Source organism: Hypanus sabinus, chromosome 13, assembly GCF_030144855.1.
Source record: "Hypanus sabinus isolate sHypSab1 chromosome 13, sHypSab1.hap1, whole genome shotgun sequence".
Taxonomy (NCBI): Eukaryota; Metazoa; Chordata; class Chondrichthyes; order Myliobatiformes; family Dasyatidae; genus Hypanus; species Hypanus sabinus.
In genome coordinates, this window is record NC_082718.1 from 28,121,004 (window position 1) to 28,141,775 (window position 20,772).

The 20,772-nt window shown below is 40.7% G+C and overlaps 1 protein-coding gene across 1 annotated transcript in view; it reads right to left on the reverse strand.

Annotated features, from left to right (window-relative positions):
* The window catches only part of pcloa (piccolo presynaptic cytomatrix protein a), a 389,623-nt gene that overhangs the window by 10,802 nt on the left and 358,049 nt on the right, over window positions 1–20,772 (reverse strand). Inside the window, exons 23-24 of the mRNA XM_059988484.1 lie at window positions 16,018–16,118; window positions 3,764–3,898 (exon numbers count right to left, since the gene is read on the reverse strand). Coding sequence (XP_059844467.1) covers window positions 3,764–3,898; window positions 16,018–16,118 — 236 coding nt within the window. The remainder of the gene's footprint in view (window positions 1–3,763; window positions 3,899–16,017; window positions 16,119–20,772) is intronic.

Genomic DNA, 20,772 nt, shown 5'->3' on the forward strand with positions numbered 1-20,772 from the left:
AATTCTGGTTTGGTTGTTGTGGAACAGACCAGATTTGATAAAGGAGCTTAAGGCAAAGGAACCCTGAGACAGTGATCATAATATGATAGAATTCATCCTGCAGTTTGAGAAGGAGAAGTCTATATTAGATGGAGTGAAGGCGATTACAGAAGCATGAGAGAGGAGCTGGCCAAAGCTGATTGGTAGAGGATACTAGCAGGAATGATACCAGAACAGCAATGGCTGGAGTTTCTGGGACCAATTCTGAAGGCGTGGAATAGATACATTCTGAAGAAGAATGCATATTCTAAAGGGATTGTGAGATAACAGTGGCTGACAAAGGCATAAAAGCAAAAGTGAAAGCATGCAATACAACAAAATTAGTGGAAAGTTAGAGTATTGGGAAGCTGTTAAAAGCCAATAGAAGGCAACTAAATAAGGAATGAGAAGAGAAAAGATGAAATACGAAAACAAGTTAGCCAATAATATAAAAGAGTTTAGCAAAATTATTTTAGATATATAAAGATTAAAGGAGGCAAGAGAGGATATTGGACCACTTGAGAGGTAATAATGGGGGACAAAGAGATAGCAGGTGAACTCTTTAAATATTTTGCATCAGTCTTCACTGTCGAAAACACCAGCAGTATGCCAGAAATTCAAGAGCGTCAGTGGGCAGAACTGAGTACAGTTCCTCTTATTAAGGGGAAGGTGCTTAGGATGCTGAAAGGTCTGAAGTTAGATAAGTCACATGGATCAGATGGACTACAGCCCAGTATCTGGAAGAGGTAGCTGAAGAAATTGTGGAGGCATTAGTAATGATCTTTCAAGAAAATCTAGATTCTGTAATAGTTCCAAAGGATTGGTAAATTGCAAAAGTCCCTCCACTAATTAAGAAAGTAGAGATACAGAAGAGAGAAAATCATAGAAGATAGATGGAGGGGCAGGTGGTGTTGAAAGAGCAGGTAGTCTGTAGAAGGACTTGGACTAGGTGAATGGGCAAAGAAGTGGCAGATAGAATACAGCGTCAGGAAGTATATGGTCATGCATTTTGGTAGAAGAAATGAAAGGGTTGACAATTTTCTAAGTGGAGAGAAAATACAAAATTCAGAGGTAATGGGACTTGAGTCGTTGTGCTGGATTCCCTAAAGGTTAATTTGCAGTTTGAGTCTGTGGGGAGGAAGGCAAATGTGATGTTAACATTCATTTCAAGAGGAGTAGAATATAAAAGCAAGGATGTAATGTTGAGACTTTTATAAAACACGGGTGAAGCGTCACTTGGAGTATTATGAGCAGTTTTGGGCCCCTTATCTTAGGAAGGATGTAGTGAAACTGGAGAGGATTCAAAGGAAGTTCACGGAAATGATTTCAGGATTAAATAACTTATCATATGAAGATCGTTTGATGGCTCTGGGTCTGTATTTACTGGAATTTAGTACGAGGGGTGAATGTGCTGGCATTGGAGAGTATCTAGAAGAGGTTTTTAAAAATGATTCTGTGAATGAAAGGGCTAACATATGAAGAATATTTCATGACTCTAGGCCTGTAGTTATTGGAGTTCTGTACTCACTGGAGCTTAGAAGAATCAGGGGAGATCTCATTGAAACTTATCGAATATTGAAAGGCCAAATTAGAGTGGACGTGGAAAGGATGTTTCCTAGAGTGGGGGGAGTTTGGGACCGGAGGATACAGCCTCATAATAGAAGGATGTCCTGTTAGAACAGAGTTAAGGTGGAACTTCTTTAGCCAGAGGGAAGTGAATCTGTGGAATTCATTTCTACAGATGGCTGTGAAGGCCAGATAATTGGGTATATGTAAAACAGAGGTTAATATGTTTAAGTCTAATAAGCGTGTCAAAGGTTACAAGGAGAAGCTAGGAGAAAGTGGTTGAGGGGGAATATAAATCAGCCATGATGGAGTGGCAGAGAAAACTTGATGGGCTGAGTGGCCTAATTCCAATCCAATGTCATATGGTTTTATAGTGTCATCAACCCATTTTTTAGCTGGTCCAGATACCACTGCAAGCTTTGATAGTTTCCCTTGCTGTCCATACACCCCAATCTTGATGTCCACTGCAAATTTGCTGATCCAGTTTACCACATTATTATCCAGACCATTGATGTGGATGGTCAAATAAAAATGGACCCAGCACCGATTCCTGCAGTACACCACTAGTTACAGGCCACCATTCAGAGAGGCAACCATCTACTACCACTCTCCAGCTTTTCCCAAGAAGCCAATGTCTAATCTAACTTACTATCTCATCTTGACCTGTATGACTTGACTTGATTTGAGTGCAAGTGATTGAACCTTCTTGATCAACCTTTGTTAAAGGCCTTGCTAAAGTCTGTGTAGACACCATCTATTCTGTTCCTTCAACAATTTTCCTGGTTATCTACTCAAAAAACTCTACAAGATTGGTTTGACATGACCTACCACGCAAAAAGCCATGTTGACTATTCATAAGCAAGGGAAGCATAGTGGGGTTAGCAGTATTAGGGGCAGCACGGTAGTGTATTGGATAGCACAGCGCTTTGCAGTGTCAGACATCTGGGTTCAATTCCCGCCGCTGCTTGTAAAGAGTTTGTAGGTTCTCCCAGAGACTGTGTGGGTTTCCTCCCACAGTCCAAAAATGTGCTGGCTGGTAGATTAATTGGTCATTGTAAATTATCCTGTGATTAGGTTAGGATTAAATTACCTAATTACAATTAGGGCAGCATGGCTGCCTGAAGGGCCTACTCTGCAATGAATTTCAAATAAAAATAATTAGTGACTCTCTATCCAAATATTTATATATCTGCTTCCTCAGAATACCTTTCTATAATTTACCCACCACTACCGATATCAGACTAACTGTTCTATAATTTTCTGGCTTAGAGTCTTTCTAGAACAAGACGGCATTATCAATCTATTGTCCAGTCCACTGGGACCTGTGGCTAAGTATATTTTAAGTACCTCTGCCAGGGCCACAACAATTTCTAAGGAAACTCTGATAAGGTTCCAGGGACACCCTGTCAGGCCTTGGGGATTTATCCACCCTAATTTACCTCAAGACAAAAAGCACCTCTTCTTCTCTAACCTGTATATGGTGCATGACCTCACTGATGTTTTGTCTCAGTTCTGTAGATTCTCTGGCCATCTCCCAATTAAATACAGACGCAAAAAATCAATTTGAGATCTTCTCCCATCTATTTCAGCTCTATACATAGAAGAAACCCCCAACCCCCGAACTTCAAGAGAACCAATTTTGTCCTTTGCTATCCTTTTGCTCTTAATATGTCTGTAGAAGCCCTTGGGATTCTCCTTCTTGTCTGGTAGAGGAACCTTGTTTCTTCTTTTAGCCCTTCTGATTTCCTTCTTAAATCCTCTTACATTTCTTAGACCACATTAGTTGCTGCCTGTATCTGCTGTGCACATCCTTTTATTTAAGCAGCACCTCAATATCGCTTGGTAACCAAGGTTCCCTAAACCTTTTGGCCTTGCCTGTTAGTCTAACAGAGAAATTCTGTACTCTGAAAATTTCACTTGAAACATTGAATCCCCTATCATTACCATTTTGCAGATGGAGCAATCTGAGAGAGCCAAGTTCACCAACATCTCCCACATATTGTAAGCGGAGCACCTCACTACCTTGGGATCCATTCTCACTGTTGTAACAAGGCACTAATTAAAAAAAACAAAGTTGACAGAAACCTGAACCTAACTTCTGCCTCTTGTCACCAAAGCCTCAGTCCTGCACTGTAACTCTGTCGCTCTCTCACAAGGCTTGCTCCACTTAAGCATTTACCTGGTAAATGATCAGGTGACTTAAACTTATAGGTAATGTTTCTGCATTGAAGTATCTCCACTAACAGCTGCTCTCCGTCTGTTTTCATCTCCTTCTTCAGAGCAATTTTAATCTCTCCCATTACTTGAGTTTTACCTGTGATCAAGAAGAACACATATTTCAATAAAAGTTATTTTAATAAAATTTTGTCAGCATTCATTTTAATTCACAAATAAGATGAGGATATTCTGTGGGATATTTATTCTGTTTCCAAGATATTGGATAAGCTTAAAAACAAAATATGTTGGAACCACTTAGCAAGTTAAGGTGACATCTGTGGAAAGAGGAACAGTTAAGACTCTTGTTCTTCCACCACCTAAAATTTTATCTCTCTTTACCTTTGCACAGAGATTGTCTGACTTATTGTTTTCTAGTATTTTCAGTTTCTATTTCCGACTTACAGCATGTGTGTGTGTTTTCATTTACTGCTGGATGGGACTCTGCATTACTGGAGTACCATTTGCATGCACGTGCAAAAAGAGATAAAATTACACAGTTATATTTCAGTATTTTCATTAGCCATGTTAGGGTGGGATACTAAAAAATCTAGGGGCACCATTTTATCCGTTACCTTCAGCAAGCTAATATATAATGGCAAACCCACCTCACCCACTTAACTGAGAGCGCTCTGAAAGAGGGGTAAGAGAAGGGCAAAAATCATCTGTAACTCAGAGGGAAAGAAAACTTGGGCTATGTCAATACAGTTTACTTGTTCTTTAAATATTTGTCCCATAGATATTCATGAGACAGGCAAGGTCCCAGAGGCCTGGAAAATAGCCAACATTTTTCCTTTGTTAAAGAAAGTTGAGACAAACAAGTGAACTACAGGCTGTTAGCAACATCAGTGATAGAAGAATTCTTGGAGATGATCCACAGGGACATGAACTATTCATATCTGGAAAAGTATAGACCTTTTAATGGATAGCTAGCAAACTTCTGTGCAAGGGAGGTCTTGTCTGATTTGCATAAAATGATTTGGAAGAATATGTAGATGAGTTGATTAGCATATCAGCAGACAACATGAAAATTTGCAGAGCTGTGGAGGAAGGTTGTCAAAGGATATAATTAGTTGCAAATGGCAGATAGAGTTTAATCCAGACTAATGTGAGGTGTCACATTTAAGAGGAAAATATACAGTAAATGGCAGGGTCCTTAGAAACAAGTCTTGAATGCAAGTCTATAGTTCCCTGACATGTTTTTCAATGCACCATAGAAAGCATCTTATCTGGATGCATCATGGCTTAGTATGGCCAGTGCTCTGTCCATGACTGCAAGAAGCTACGGAGAGTTGTGGACACAGTTGGGCATATCACAAAAACCGGACTCCCGTCATGGACTCTACCTACAGCTTTTGCCGCCTCAATAAACCAGCCAACAAAATCAAAGACCTCACCCAGCTTGACATTTTATTTCTCCTTTCCAATCAGGCAGAAGATTCAAAGGCCTGAAAAAATGTACCACCAGACTTAAGAGCAGCTTCTACCTGCTGTTATAAGACTATTGAATGATTCCACAGTGTATCAAGATACTCTCCTTACGTCACAATCTACCTCATTAGGATATTGCACCATATTGTCCATCTGCATTGAACTTTCTCTGGGGACGCTGCACTCTGTTATTGTTTTACCTTGTACTATCTTACACAAGGAATAGAGTGGTAAAGAAATCGTCTTGCCTTCATTGCACAGGGTATGGAATATAAAAGTCAGGAAGTAATTTTGCAGCTGGGTAAGACTTATGTTTAACTGCTTTGGAAATATTGTCTGCAGTTCCTGTCACTCCGTTGTAGAAAGGTGTGAAGGTTTTGTGGAGGGTGCAGAAGAGGTTTACCAGGATGTTCCCTGGATTGGAGAGTATTGCCTAAAAAGGAGAGGTTGGACAAACTCAGATCATTTTCTCTGGACCATCAGAGGCCTAACATGACATTATGAACATTATGAGATGCAGAGGCGTTGTTTAGTCAAGCTATCTTTTCTCAGCATGGAAATGTCGACTACTAAAGGGTTGATGAAGCTGTTTCACATCCTAACAAACACGAGAAAATCTGTATATGCTGGAAATCCAGAGCAACACCAGAACAAAATGCTGGAGGAACTCGGCAGGTCAGGCATCATCTATCGAAATGAGTAAAAGATCCTGATGAAGGGTCTCGTCCCAAAACGCTGCCTGTTTATTCTTTTCCATTGATGATCCCTGACCTGCTGAGTTCCTTCAGCATTTTGTGTGTGCTCCCACCCTAACAGTCCTTTTCCTAATGCTACAGTACCTCCTGTCTGATGGTGGGTGGGGGGGGGGGGGGAATCAAAGAGATCAAACCTGATTAGAATGTCAAGCATGATCAAAGTGAGATTTGTTCTGAAAATTATTACCTTGGGTGTTTGTCTGTCCTAAAAGACACACCTAAAAAGGCTGTGGTAGAAGAACTATAAGGTAAAAGATGGTTTTGGTGTCTTCAGAAATGGTTAGAACATTGACATGTACTATCTTAGAGTTGTAGAGTAATACAGTATGAACACAGGTCCATACTGACTACAGCATATTTCCTGCTAGTCCTGCATTTGGTCCATAACCCTCCCATGATCTGGAGCTCCCTGGCTCGTTCTTGTTACCCATTCCAAACAATGGAACATAATTAGACACCCTCGAGTCTTGGTTAATGACCACTCTAGAGCAAATATCTCTACTAGGAACTCTGCAATTTCTTCTCTGGCCTCCCACAAGGGTTGCACTTGATCAGGCTCTGGGAATTTGCCTACCCAAAGGGATTCAAGGCTGTAAGTACCTCCTATGATAGTCTTACGATCCAAGACTTCTCAACTTATTACCTTCATTTCTGTGGCATCCGGAATAATCCCCTTCGTAAACACAGAAGAGAAATAGACACTAAACATCTCAGCCATTTCTTGTGGTTGCAAACATAGGCATCCCTGGTGGTCTTTAAGAGGAGCTAGTCTTTCCATAGTCATAGTCATGCTTATGCTGTTAATATATCTGAAGAACCTCTTGGGATTATCTTTACCTGCCATAAGCTTTTTGTTTAATGAATGTCTTATGCCTGTTTCTTAATTGTACATATGATTTTTTATGTTCTAGCATTGAGCAGCAGTGAACCATCTGACTGGCCTATCAGAGTTCTCTTTGGGAACTAGTTGACTCGATCAGCATTTCTGATCTGGCTATTGTTCACGATTGCACTTAATAAAAAAAAGCTGTTTTTGCACTCCTGATTTCCCTGTTAAGTCTGCTCTGAACTTCTTATATTCATTGAAGGATACATTTTGTCCCTCTGCTGAAAAGCATTGTATACACTCTGTCAATATGGCACTGAGCTGCAGTCTCCTTTGAGGTCACAGCTCAGACTTATTGGTCTTTAGTTGCTTTAAGTTTCCTCTGTGTCTCAGTGGCTATTGGGGAGCTCTGAAGTACAATCCCATCAGTGTTTGCATCCTTCCTATTTCTGAGATCTACCAATACAGACTCAATGGATGAGCCCTCCATTATGGCCCCTCTGAAAGCAGATCAGAATCAGAATCGTTTATTACCATTGGCATGTGTTGTGAAATTTGTTAACTTAGAAAGAAGCAGTTGAATGCTGTGATATTGTTCCTAATTAGTAGTGCAATACCCCTCTCTATAAGACCATAGGGTCCAGGAACAGAATTAGCCCATTTGGCCCATTGAGTCTGCTGTGCCTTTTTGTCATGGCTGATCAATTTTTCCTCTCAGCCCCAATCTCCTGTCTTCTACCTGTATCCCTTCATATCTTGACCAAACAAGAATCTATCTATCTCTGCCTAAAATATACATAAAGACTTGGCCTCCACAACAGCCTGTGGCAACGAATTTCATAAATTCACCACTCTCTGGCTAAAGAAATTCCTTTTCACCTACATTCTAAAAGGTCACCTCTCTATTCTGAGGCTGTGTCCTCTGGTCTTACACACCCCACCAGAGGAAAACATCCTCTCCACATCCACTCTATCGAGGCCTTTAAATATTTGATGGGTTTCAATGTCAACCCTCATTCTTCTGGATTCTAGTGAATATAGCACCAAAACCATCAAACACTTCATATGACAAGCTGTTTAATCCTGGAATCACTTTGAACCATCTCCATTTTCAGCATATCCTTTCTAAGGGGCCCAAAACTACTCACAATACTCCAAGTGAGGCCTCACCAGTGCTTTATAAAGCCACAACATTACATCCTTGCTTTTATATTCTCATCCTCCTGTAGAGAATGCTAACATCACATTTGCCTTCCTCACCACAGACTCAACTTGCAAATTAATCTTTAGGGAATCCTGCACAAGGACTCCCAAATCCCTTTGCACTTCAGATTGTTGTATTTTCTCTCCATTAAAAAATAGTCTAGCCTTTTACTTCTTCTACCCAAATGCATGACCATACACTTCCCGACACTGTATTCCGTCTGCAACTTCTTTGTCCATTCTTCTGATCTGTCTTTCTGTAGCCTCACTACCTCAAAACTACCTGCCCCTTCACCTATCTTCATATTGTCTGCAAACTTTGCCACAAAACCATCAATTCCATCATCCAAATCATTGACATATAATGTAAAAAGGAGCGGTACCAACACAGACCCCTGTGGAACACCACTACTCACTGCAGGAGCCCTAGCAGAGATACTTAAATCACTCTTAGTGACAGGTGAGGTACCGGAGGATTGGATGTTGCTCCACTGTTTAAGAAAGGCTTTAAAAGTTATAAGCTGGTGAGCTTGACATCAGTACTGGGAAAGGTATCGGAAGGTATTCTAAGGGACTGGATATATGAGTATTTGAGTAAACAAGGATTGTTTAGGGATAGTTAGCATGTCTTTGGGTGTTGTAGGTCATGTCCAACTAATCTTCTTGAGTTTTTCAAGGAATTTACCAGGAAGGTTGATGCAGGCAAGGCAATGGATGTTGTCGACATGGACTTTAGCAAGGCATTTGACAGGGTACCGCATGGGACGTAGGTCAGTAAGGTTCAGTCACTTGGCATTCAGGATGAGGTAGTAAATTGGATGAGACATTGCCCTCATGGGAGAAGCCAGAGAGTGGTAGTAGAGGGTTGCCTCTCTGACTAGAGGCCTGTGACAAATGGTGTGTCACAGGGATTGGTTCTGGGTCCATTGTTGTTTGTCATCTATATCAATGATCTGGATGATAATGTAGTTAACTGGATTGGCAAATTTGCGGATGGCACCAAGTTTGGGGGTGTAGCAGACAGCGAGTAAGACTGTCAGAGCTTGCTGTGGGATCTGGACTAGCTGGAACAATGGGCTGAAAAATGGCAGATGGAATTTAATGCAGTTGAGTGTGAGGTGTTGCACCTTTATGTATCGCACTGTACTGATGCCACAAACAACAACTTTCAAGACCAATGTTAGGGATAATAAACCTGATACTGTCACACATAAATCAGTGGTATGCTAGAACATTGAGTTGCCAGTTTGGTCAGCTATGTTCATGTTATGGCCACAAAATCCCAGTCCTTAGAGCAATCCACACCCTTAGTTCATCTGCCTTACTTGTCAAGCAACGTGCATTAACTAAAGCAAGTTTAAAGCAATGGTCCTGCCTGCCCTTTTTTCCTAAACATGGCTATCCAGATTGCTTGGCTTACAAACTTTGGGTTCAGCGCATGCCTCTGTCTTCTCACTGCTTTCACTCATTCGATTCCCATCCTCTGTCAATCTAGTTTATACTCTCCTATTAAACTATATTGCAAATTTTCTCACTAGGGTATTGGTCCCCCACTGGTTCAAGTACAAACTGTCACTCTTGAACAGGTTACCACTACCCTAGAACTTGGATCCTTACCCACTGCATCACCATTTCAGTCCCTTATTCACCTTTCTGTTCACAAAGTTATTTGCTGGTCTTGTCAGTTAAGATGTACTCCCATTAAAAATACAGCCATTTGTTCACGCCAAAACATTGAAGTAAACTATGTATTATAACAGGTGATTGTATTTAATATGAATCTTTGTACTGAAAAATGTACCAAGAAAATCCACATATTTTGAGTTTAGGAAGATTCTTTTTCCCAGATCTCCCCTCTATGTTTGCATGTGCTATACAAATACTTGTTAAAATCTACAGCTCTCAACTCTGACTGAACTACAACAGTTTCCTTATTAAGACTGTGGTATAAGTTATGCACAAGTCACAAAAGCAGTTATATCACATATGTGTTTTCCGTTTGTTAACAATGTAATGCTAGAGTCATAGAGTTGGGCAGAAGTACAGCATAGAAACAGATGCTTTGGCCCATCTAGTCTGTGCCAAACTATTTAATCTGCCTACTCCCATCGACCTGCACCTGGACCAAAGCCTTCCATACCCCTCCCATCCATGTACCCATCCAAACCTCTCTTAAGCATTCAAATCTAGCTTGTATATATTATCTGCACTGGCAGGTCATTCCACACTGTCACAACACTCCGAGTAAAGACATTTCCCCTCATATTCCCGTTAAACATTTCACCTCTCACCCTTAACCCATGACCTCTAGTTGTAGTCCCACCCAACTTCAATGGAAAAAGCCTGCTTGCATTTACCCATCAATACCTCTCATAATTTTATATACCTCTATATGATCTCCCCTCAGTCTTCTATGTTCCTAGGATTAAATTCCTAAGGTCTCAAGAAGGCTGGTAAAAAGGGTTCAGATAATTGGCATTTCAGGATGAGGTAGCAAATTGGATTCGACATTCACTTCACAGGTGAAGCCAAAGAGTGGCAGTATCTATCTTGCCTATCTGTCATGGAGGCTTGCAACTGTGCCACAGGGATTGGTGCTGGGTCCTTTGTTGTTTCCCATCTATATCAATGACCTAGATGATAATGTGGTAAACTAGATCAGTTACTTTGCGGATAACACCAAGATTGGGGGCTTAGTGGACTGAGAGGAAGGCTATCAGAGCAGATGGAATTAAATGCAGACAAGTGTGAGGTATTACACTTTGGGAGCACAAACCAATGTAGGACTTATACAAAGAATGGTTGAAGACTCTGGTGTGTAGTAGAGTACAGATCCATAACTCCTTGAAAGTGGCACCAGGTAAATAGGGTCATAAAGAGAGCTTTTGGCACATTGGCCTTCATAAATCAAAGTATTGAGTACAGAAATGGAATGTTATCTTAAAGTTGTATAAGATGTTGGTGAGGTCTAATTTTGAGTATTGTTTATAGTTCTGGTCACCTATCTAGAGGAAAGATAGCAATAAAATTGAAAGAGTACAAAGGCAATTTACAAGAATGTTGCTGGGTCTTGAGGAACTGAATTATAGGGAAAGGTTGAATAGGTTAGGACTTCATTCCCTGTAGCATAGGAGAATGTGGGGAGGTTTGATAGAGACATACAAAATTATGAAGGCTATAGATAGCTTTTTTCCCCACTGAGGTTGTATGAAACTAGAACTAGAGGTCATAAGTTAAGAGTCGCTATCGTGTTTTCTTTGTGATGTCACTTATGTGCTGGTCCCAGATCCTCTGATGTGTTAACAGCAAGTAATTTAAAGCTATTGACTCCTCTGCAATCTATCCAATTTAATAACATCTTTCATATACAATTCAATAACAATTTTCCTACAACAGGCTGAACAACGCTAATGCCTCACCTACATCTTGTACAACTGCAACATAACAGCCCATCTTCTATGTTCAATATCCTGACAGATGTAAACCTGCATGCCAAAAGTATTCTTCACTACTCTGCCCGCCTGCATGACCACTTTCAGGGAACTAGGTACTCCTAGACCCCTCTGCCTACCATTCACTGTGAGTAGTCCTGCCATGATTTATCTTCCCAATATGCAACACATTTCATGTACCCAATTTAAACTCTATTGGCCATTCCTTGGCCCACTTACCCAGATGATCAATGTACCCCTGTAATTTTTGATTACTTTCTTTATTGTTCATAATACCTCCTATTTTAGTGTCTTCTTCAAACTTACTAACCATGCCTTGTACATATTTATCCAAATTGTCGATATACCTGTGGATGACAAATATTACTGAGCCTAGCACTGACTCTGGGGAACACCAGTAGTCACATGCCTCTATTCTGAGAAACAACTTTCCACTATCACTGTTTCCTTCCTACTATCATACCAATTTTGTGTCCAATCAACTAGATCTTCCCGGATTCTATGTGATCTAACTTTTCATTCCAGCCTATCATGCAGAACTTTAATAAAGCCCTTAATGAAGTCCACTTCACCTATAACCTTGCCCTCATCCATATTCATCAAAAACTCATTCAATTTCATTAAACACAATCTCCCATGCATAAAACTGTGCTTACTATCTCGTCCCTTCGTCCTGATTAAGGGTCTCGACCCGAAATGTTGACTGCTTCGTTCAACGGATGCTGCCCGACCTGCTGAGTTCATCCAGCTTTTTTGTACGTCTATCTCTAATCAACATCTGTCTTCCTAAATGCACATACTCCTTATCCCTCAGAATCCTCTCTGGTAGCATGCATGCCACAGATATCAAGCACTGGTCTATAGATCCCGGGTTTTTCTTTGTAGCCCTTCTTCATTAAAGCCACAATAGCCATCCTGCAGCATTTCACCCATCAAGGTAAGTGATTCTTGGATTACAAGACAGTTTGTGAATTTAGTCAAGAAGATAAAGGAAACCTTTGTAAGGTACAGGAAGCTAAAAGCAAACAGGGCCTTTAAGGATTATAAAGAAACTAGAAAAGAACTCAAGAAGGAAATAAGTGAGCCAGAGAGGTATGGACCGTCCTTTGCAGAGAATCTCAAGGCATTATATGCATATATTAAGAGCAAGAGGATAACTAGGGAGTGGGTAAGACCACTCATGTTTGAAGGAGGGAACATGTGCTTAGAGGTGGAGGATGTGGAGAGGTTTTAAATGAGTACTTTGCATCAATATTTACCAAGGACGAGGATAGTGAGATCAGCGTAGAACGTGTGCTAATATGCGAGGGCATTTTGTGATTAAGAAAGAGGCAGTGTTGGGGCTCTTGAATAACATTAAGGTTAAGGTGCTAAGTTCCCAGTGTCTGATGGCATGAACTCCTAATTATTGAGAGAGCATGAGAGGAGATAGTGGAGCCTTGACCAGAATCTTCATATTCTCTCTAGTTACAAATGAGGTCCCAGAGGATTGGTGAGTAGCCAATGTTATTTCATTGTTTAAGAAGGGAAATAGGAATAATTTTGGAAATTATTGACCAGTGAGTCTCATATAAATGGTAGTGAAACTATTGAAGAGGTTTCTTAGGGATAGGACTTATCAGCATTTGGAGAATCATGGCTTCCAGTGAGCAGGATTAGAAGAATCTGCACACTGTTGTAGACTCAACCTTTTCCCTCACAGGCACAATTCTGCCCGTTACTGAGGACATTTCCAAGAGATGGTGCCTCAAGAAGACAGCATCTACCTTTAAAGACTCTCACCATTTGGGCCATGCCCCCTTCTTGTTACCGCCATCAGGGAGCAAGTTTTTTAGGAGTTTTACAAGAAGGTGATGAAGATAATTGATGAAGGTAGAACTGCAGAATCTCCTATCTGCCCCCTTAACTATCACTAATTCTGTCTGATTTTCAACTGCAAGCTGAGCCTCAGAGTCAGTCCTGTGCTACAGAAGGGGCTGCTAATTTCTCCTAAAATATCAGCACGCCACCCGTGACTTCTTACAGTTCCCAGCATTCCCATTTTTATTTCAAGATGTTCTTGTTCCCAGAATGCTCTGAATCAGAGTCACATGAACCCCACAACAGTAAGATCTATCTAAACCACAGATGTAGAATTTCCCTGGCTTTTATGCAGAACTAACTGAGGTATGGAAAATCCCACTGGAATCTCAGTCCCATCCCATTCACCATGTCCGTGCTGGGCACATGATAGTGCATTTAATCATTGAGATGGAAATGCAACATGCTTTAACAGGTTCTGTTGTGATACAAAACCCAGAACCATTTCCACTTACATCTGTTCTAATGAAGATGTAATTGTCACCTTTACATTTAATTTCTTATCAATGGTCTGCCAGATCATTAGTCTTCATTTTGCAATTTTATACCTAATGAATTGGTTGCTGTCAAATATCTATGAAATGGTCTTTATGCCAAATATTCCATAGAACCATAGAACATTACAGCACAGAAACAGGCCTTTTGGCCCTTCTTGGCTGTACTGAACCATTTTTCTGCCCAGTCTCACTGACCTGCACCTGGGCCATATCCCTCCATACCCTTCTCATCCATATACTTGTACAAGTTTTTCTTAAATGTCAAAAGTGAGCCTGCATTCACCACTTCATCTGGGAGCTCATTCCACACTCCCACCACTCTCTGTGTGAAGAAGCCCCCCTAATGTTCCCTTTAAACTTTTCCCTCTTCACCCTTAACCCATGACCTCTGGTTTTTTTCTCCCCTAGCCTCAGTGGAAAAAGCCTGCTTGCATTCACTCTATCTATACCCGTCATAATTTTATACACCTCTATCAAATCTCCCCTCATTCTCCTACGATCCAGGGAATAAAGCCCTAACCTATTCAACCTTTCTCTGTAAGTCAGTTTCTCAAGTCCCGGCAACATCCTTGTAAACCTTCTCTGCACTCTTTCAACCTTATTAATATCCTTCCTGTAATTAGGTGACCAAAACTGCACACAATACTCCAAATTCAGTCTCACCAATGTCTTATACAACCTCACCATTACATTCCAACTCTTATACTCAATATTTTGATTTATAAAGGCCAATGTAAGAAAAGCTCTCTTTACGACCTTATCTGCTTGGGATGCCACTTTTGAGGAATTATGTATCTGTACTCCCAGATCCCTCTGTTCTGCTGCATTCCTCAGTGTCCTACCATTTACCTTGTATGTTCTACCTTGATTTGACCTTCTGAAGTGCAATACCTCACACTTGTCCGCATTAAACTCCATCTGCCATTTTTCAGCCCATTCCTCCAACTGGTCCAAATCCCTCTGCAAGCTTTGAAAACCTTCCTCACGGTCCACTATACCTCCAATCTTTGTATCATCAGCAAATTTGCTGATCCAGTTTGCCACATTATCATACAGATCATTGATATAGATGAAAATAACAATGGACCCAGCACTGATCCCTGTGGCACATCACTAGTCACAGGCCTCCACTCAGAGTAGCAATCCTCCACTACAACTCTCTGGCTTCTTCCATTGAGCCAATGTTTAATCCAATATACTACCTCTCCATGTATACCTAGTGACTGAATCTTCCTAACTAACCTCCCAAGTGGGACCTTGTCAATGACCTTACTGAAGTCCAGGTAAACAACATCCACTGCCTTCCCTTCATCCACTTTCCTGGTAAGCTCCTCGAAAAACTCTAATAGATTGGTTAAACATGACCTACCATGCACAAAGCCATGCTGACTTTTTCTACTAAGTCCCTGTCTATCCAAATACTGGTAGTTCCTATCTCTTAGTATTCCTTCCAATAATTTACTTACTACCGATGTCAAACTTACTGGCCTATAATTTCCTGGCTTACTTTTTGAGCCTTTTTTAAACATCGGAACTACATGAGCTATCCTCCAATCCTCCGGCACCTGACCGTGGATATCAACATTTTAAATATTTCTGCCAGGGCCCCTGCAACTTCAACACTAGTCTCCTTCAAGGTCCGAGGGAATTCAAAGTAAAGTTATTATCAAAATACATATATATCACCAGATACAACCCTGAGAATCATTTTCTTGTGGGCAATCACAGTAAATACAAGAATCACAATAGAATCAATGGAAGACCACATCTAAGAGGACAGACAATGACCAATGTGCAAAAAAACCCAAACTGTACAAATATAGAAAGAGAGAAAAAATAATATTAATAATAATAAGTAAATAAGCAATAAATATCGAGAACATGAGATGAAGTCCTTGAAAGTGAGTGCGGTCCATTGCTTATGCCAACTGACCACAAATTCTGCCAATCATCAAAGAGAGAACTCCAGTGGAAATTACAGCCCAAAATGTTTAGTGATACCCACACAAACCATGTTATCCCTCAATATTCTTGTCCATTAAATATTGAATTCTACTGTAATAGGTTGAAATCATATGGAACTATTTTTATTTATCAGAAATATATTGGAAATACACACTTAACAATCTTACGGCCCCTTTGTATCAAGTGTTTGGAAGAGTGCCCAACATCCATGCATTGACCTTGCATCTTACCATTGGTTTCTGCTGGGCCACGGCCTTGTTGTGAAAACTGGTCAGATGCTTTGTGCTTTTCATCTTTCACAATGATTTCAGTGTCCTGGCTCACTTTACTCCTAGTGAAAACAAGGACAAGCTGGTTGCAATTTATCAAGTTTCAAGTAGAACAAGGTGAGAACACAGGGTCAGAATATTTGAAGGTTATTAATCACCAGGACAAAGTGCTAAATGTCCGTACTTTGGATCATTGTATTCATGCACCTGGCTGGCAAAATGTTATAGAAGTTCTACTGCAACTTATGGAAAGGATTATGGAATTAGATAGCTGCTGGGTGATTGGTTATTATGTATTCCTGTGAGCATATTATCATGAATCATGGAGCAATATAGCAGGGGTACAGCCCATTTGGTCTATCCAGTCCATGCTACCCAGTGAATCTATCACTTTATAACTCATAGGTTTTTCGACATATATTAGCAATATTGATAGATTGTTTTTGTGCTTATTATTTTAGATTGGGTATAATGTTTTATATAATCTCTGTACCTCTATCTTTCTCACTATTTAAAACTCTACAGAATTTCATGTTATCTGAACACTTATTAATCATTCCTCCTGTATTCACATCCAAATTGTTAATGTATTGAATGAACATTATGGGTTCCAGTACTGATCATCACAAATTTCCAATCACAAATAAAAACATCCATGTAGTGTATTTAATATTTCAGTAATATTTGAGTAATATTGTAAATATATGGTTTAATTAAACATACTTTATTTCTTTACATAATTAATTACTGGTTATATGTAGAACCACGTGAATGACATACGTTACATGTGAGCACCTCATGAAAGAAAAGGAAAGTAAAACAAAATATATTTTTCTTTTGATAGTATCTAGAGTTTCAAAAAATAACAGTGCTGATGAAGAAGTTTTAAAAGAAACCTGAGATGATTATCTACCTGTTGAAGCAGAGCGAGACGTTCTAGTAAAAAAAATGCATAGCACATTTTTTTTCTCTTCAGAAGGGGGAGAGAGAGAGATATTTGAGATCAAAAATGCAGAAAACTGGTGAAATTCATGGGTTCATAAACATTGAGTACCGGGTGATAATAATAATGTTAAAAAATGCAGACATGGCTGGTTATATCAGAAAGATACACACCTTTGATTGCACCACAGATAACTGGATGATGTATACTGAGTGCAGTTTTTAACATTTATTTATTGAGATACAGTGCAGAATAGGCCCTCCTGGCCCTTCAATCCACACCACTCAGCAAACCCCTGTTTTAAACCTAGCCTAAACACAGGACAATTTACAATGACCCATTAATCTACCATCTTTGGATTGTGGGAGGAAACCAGTGTACACCCAGGCGGTCATTGGGAGAAAATACAAACTCTTTACAGGCAGTGGCAGGAACTGAACCCGGGTTGCCTGTACTGTAAAGAATTGTGCTAGCCACTACGCTACTGTACCACTATTCAGTTTGCTTAGAAATTTAACTGCTCCAGTGAAAGAAGCCAAAATGAGTTTGCTGATATTGTGAATGATAATGCAGCAACATTTAGAACAGAAACCATTGTTGATTGCAGAACACCTTAGGTTTCATAAGTGGAATCAAACGTAAGTCCATTTCTGCTTAAGTGGCTGAATCAACGAAATTGCATGAACATTGTCAGTTCAGTGATGAGCTAATGATGCAGTGAGAGATTGTTTAGTTTGTGGGTTCTTACAAGAAAACATTCTAAAATGGCTTCTAACTGAAGCATAACTCACATTTACAGGAGCAGTTGAAATCACTGTATCAATAGAAACAGCATCCGGAGACACAAGCAAGTTGCAGTCAGGAATGAAAGTGAGAGTGAGCAAAATTGCAACATCTAAGCAGAAAGCTGCACAAATTGTGTTACTATTTTGGCAGGAGCTCACATACACCAGACCAATGCAGGGTTAAAGGCAAAACTCACAGAAAATGCAACAAAGTAGGACACATACAGAGAACATGTTGGGCAGACAAAAATAAATGGACTGCAGAGGGAAGAGAAAAGATAAAACATCAAGTTGCAGCTTGAAAGAGAGCACTAATCTGCGCAGTTGATGGAAGATCTGATGATGAGGAGAGTGGTGACCTTGAGATTTACAATGTGAGAACTATCAAGAGGCAAGCAATATGGTTTATGACAAAAATGAATGAAAAATTAACGAAGATGGAATTGGACACCGGCTCCACTGTTTAAATCATTCCACAAAATGAGTATGAATGGCATTTCAAAGATACTGAACAAAAGCTTGCAGGTAATCAACAAAGAACTTATACTGGAGAAAAGATAACTCCTGTGGGAATGACATTTGTAATAGTGAAATACAACAACCAACAAGCCACATTGGGCTTGTAAGAACAAGAGAGCCAGCACTGTGGGGCCATGATTGGCTGAGACAACTACAATCGATTGGAGAGCAATGCAACATCCCCTGCAATTCAGACAATTGAACGTGAATTAAGAAAGATACTGGATGATGTCACAGCAGTGTTCAAAGATGGCATTGGAGAACTCAAACATATCCAGGGTAAAAGAGTGTTAAATGAAAACGCCACATCCAAGTTTTACAAAACCCATCTGGTTCCTTATACCATCTGTGACAAAGCAGCCAGTGAGCTAGATTGCGTGGAGGCCGAAGGAATTCTTTCTAAGGTTAAGTGGAGCCCTTGTGCAAAGCCAATGGTCCCAGTAGCCAAGAAGAGTGGGTCTGTCAGGATTTGGGGTGAACTTAATGTCAACATCAACCCAGTAAAGTCAATACCCTCTCCCAGGATAGAGGGTATCTTTGCAAACCTTCCTGGAGGGAAACACTTCAGCAAAGTGGACTTAGTTGAGGTCTACCTACAGATGGAGATGGAAGAGGAATCTGAAGTGTTTCTCAACATAAACACTCACAAAGGGCGTTATTACCATAATAGACTAATTTCTGGAGAAGCATCGGCATGTGCTTCCTGGCAGAAAGCTACAGACCAGGTGCCGTAAGGCTGCCCAGGCACTCAGTGTTACCTGGATGACATAGTAATTTCATAGAAACATAGAAAATCTACAGCATAATACAGGCCATTCACAGAACAGGCCACAAAGCTGTTCTGAACATATTCTTATTAGAACTACCTAGGTTTACCCATAGCCCTCTATTTTTCTAAGCTCCATGTAGCCATCCAGGAGTCTCTTAAAAGACCCTATCATTTCTGCCTCCACCACCCCTGCCGGCAGCCCATTCCACGCACTCACCACTCTGTGTAAAATACTTACTCCTGACATCTCCTCTGTACCTACTCCCAAGCACCTTAAAACTGTGCCTTCTCGTGCTAGCCATTTCCAGTGAGGATGACAAGGAACATCCCCAAAACCTCAAGACAATGTTAAAAAATGAGAAGATTCTGGGCTTAGAGCAAGACACAAGAAGTGTGAATTCTTTAAACCAAGCATCACTTACTGTGGTCACACTACTGACACACAAGTGTGCTGAGAAAATTCAGGCAGTGGTGAATACTCCAAGACCAAAGGATGTGTCAACATTGCAGTCCTTTTTCGGATTTATCAATTACTATAAATGGTTCCTGCCAAACCTGGCTACTGTGCTCCACCCTATGAACTCATTACTACGGATTGGGAAGAAATGGCAATGGATAAAGCTGTGTGAGGTGGCTTTCGAAAAGGCAAAGGAATTGGTGATGTCGGACACTGTTCTCACAAATTATGATCCACATCATCCAGTGAAGCTTGCCTGTGTCACCTCACCCTATGGTACAGGGACAGTCTTGTCACATGTTATGATTCCCTTACCACCACAGAGAAAAATTATGCACAGGTTGACAGAGAGGCCTTGAGTTTGGTTTGGGCTGTAAACTGTTTCAATTGTTTTAAGGGAGGGTGTTTACCCTCATTACAGATCATCAACCACTAGTGTCCATTTTCAATCCATAGAAGGGTGTTCCACTAACAGCAGCAGCATGAATGCAGAGATGGGCTCGGTTTCTTGGAGGACACAATTACAAGTTTGAGTTCAAGAGGACAACTAATCATGGAAATACCGATGGATTGTCCAATTTACCCTTGGAAAAGGAAATGCCTGAAAAAGGACGTTCCCTTTGATATATTCTCCCTAATGAAAATTGAAAGTCTCTCTATTACTTCAGAGATGATCCAAAGGGAAACCAGAAAAGACCCCACACAGTTTCAGGTGTATGTGGCAACCCAAAGTGGTAGGCATGTAGAGCAGAAATTCAAGTTCCCCAATTTTTACCGGTGCCGGGCTGAACTTGCTCTTGACAGAGAATGCCTTAAGTGAGAATTGAGAGTTGTCACACCCTCAAGGTGAGAGCTGAAATGCTGGAGGAGCAACATGCTGCACGTGGTCAACATGAAACCATTGGCTCAAAGCTTAGGATAGATCAGCAGATCGAGCAACTTGCCATGCACTGGTCAGGATGCCAACAGACCCGGAAGGTGCCAAGAGCTACACCTCTCCGTCCCTGGGAGTGGCCAGCATTGCCCTGGCAGAGGATTCATGTGGATCTTGTGGACCATTCATGGGCATGAATTTCTTGGTGGTGGTGGATGCAGCTACAAATTGGCCAGAAGTGTTCCCAGTGGCCTCCGCTGCAGCCTTGTGCACAATGTGTTGAGAAGCTTCTTCACAAGTCTGGTGTTCCTGAACACTTAGTCAGTGACAACTGATCAGTTCATTGTGGAACAGTTTCAGTCATTCCTG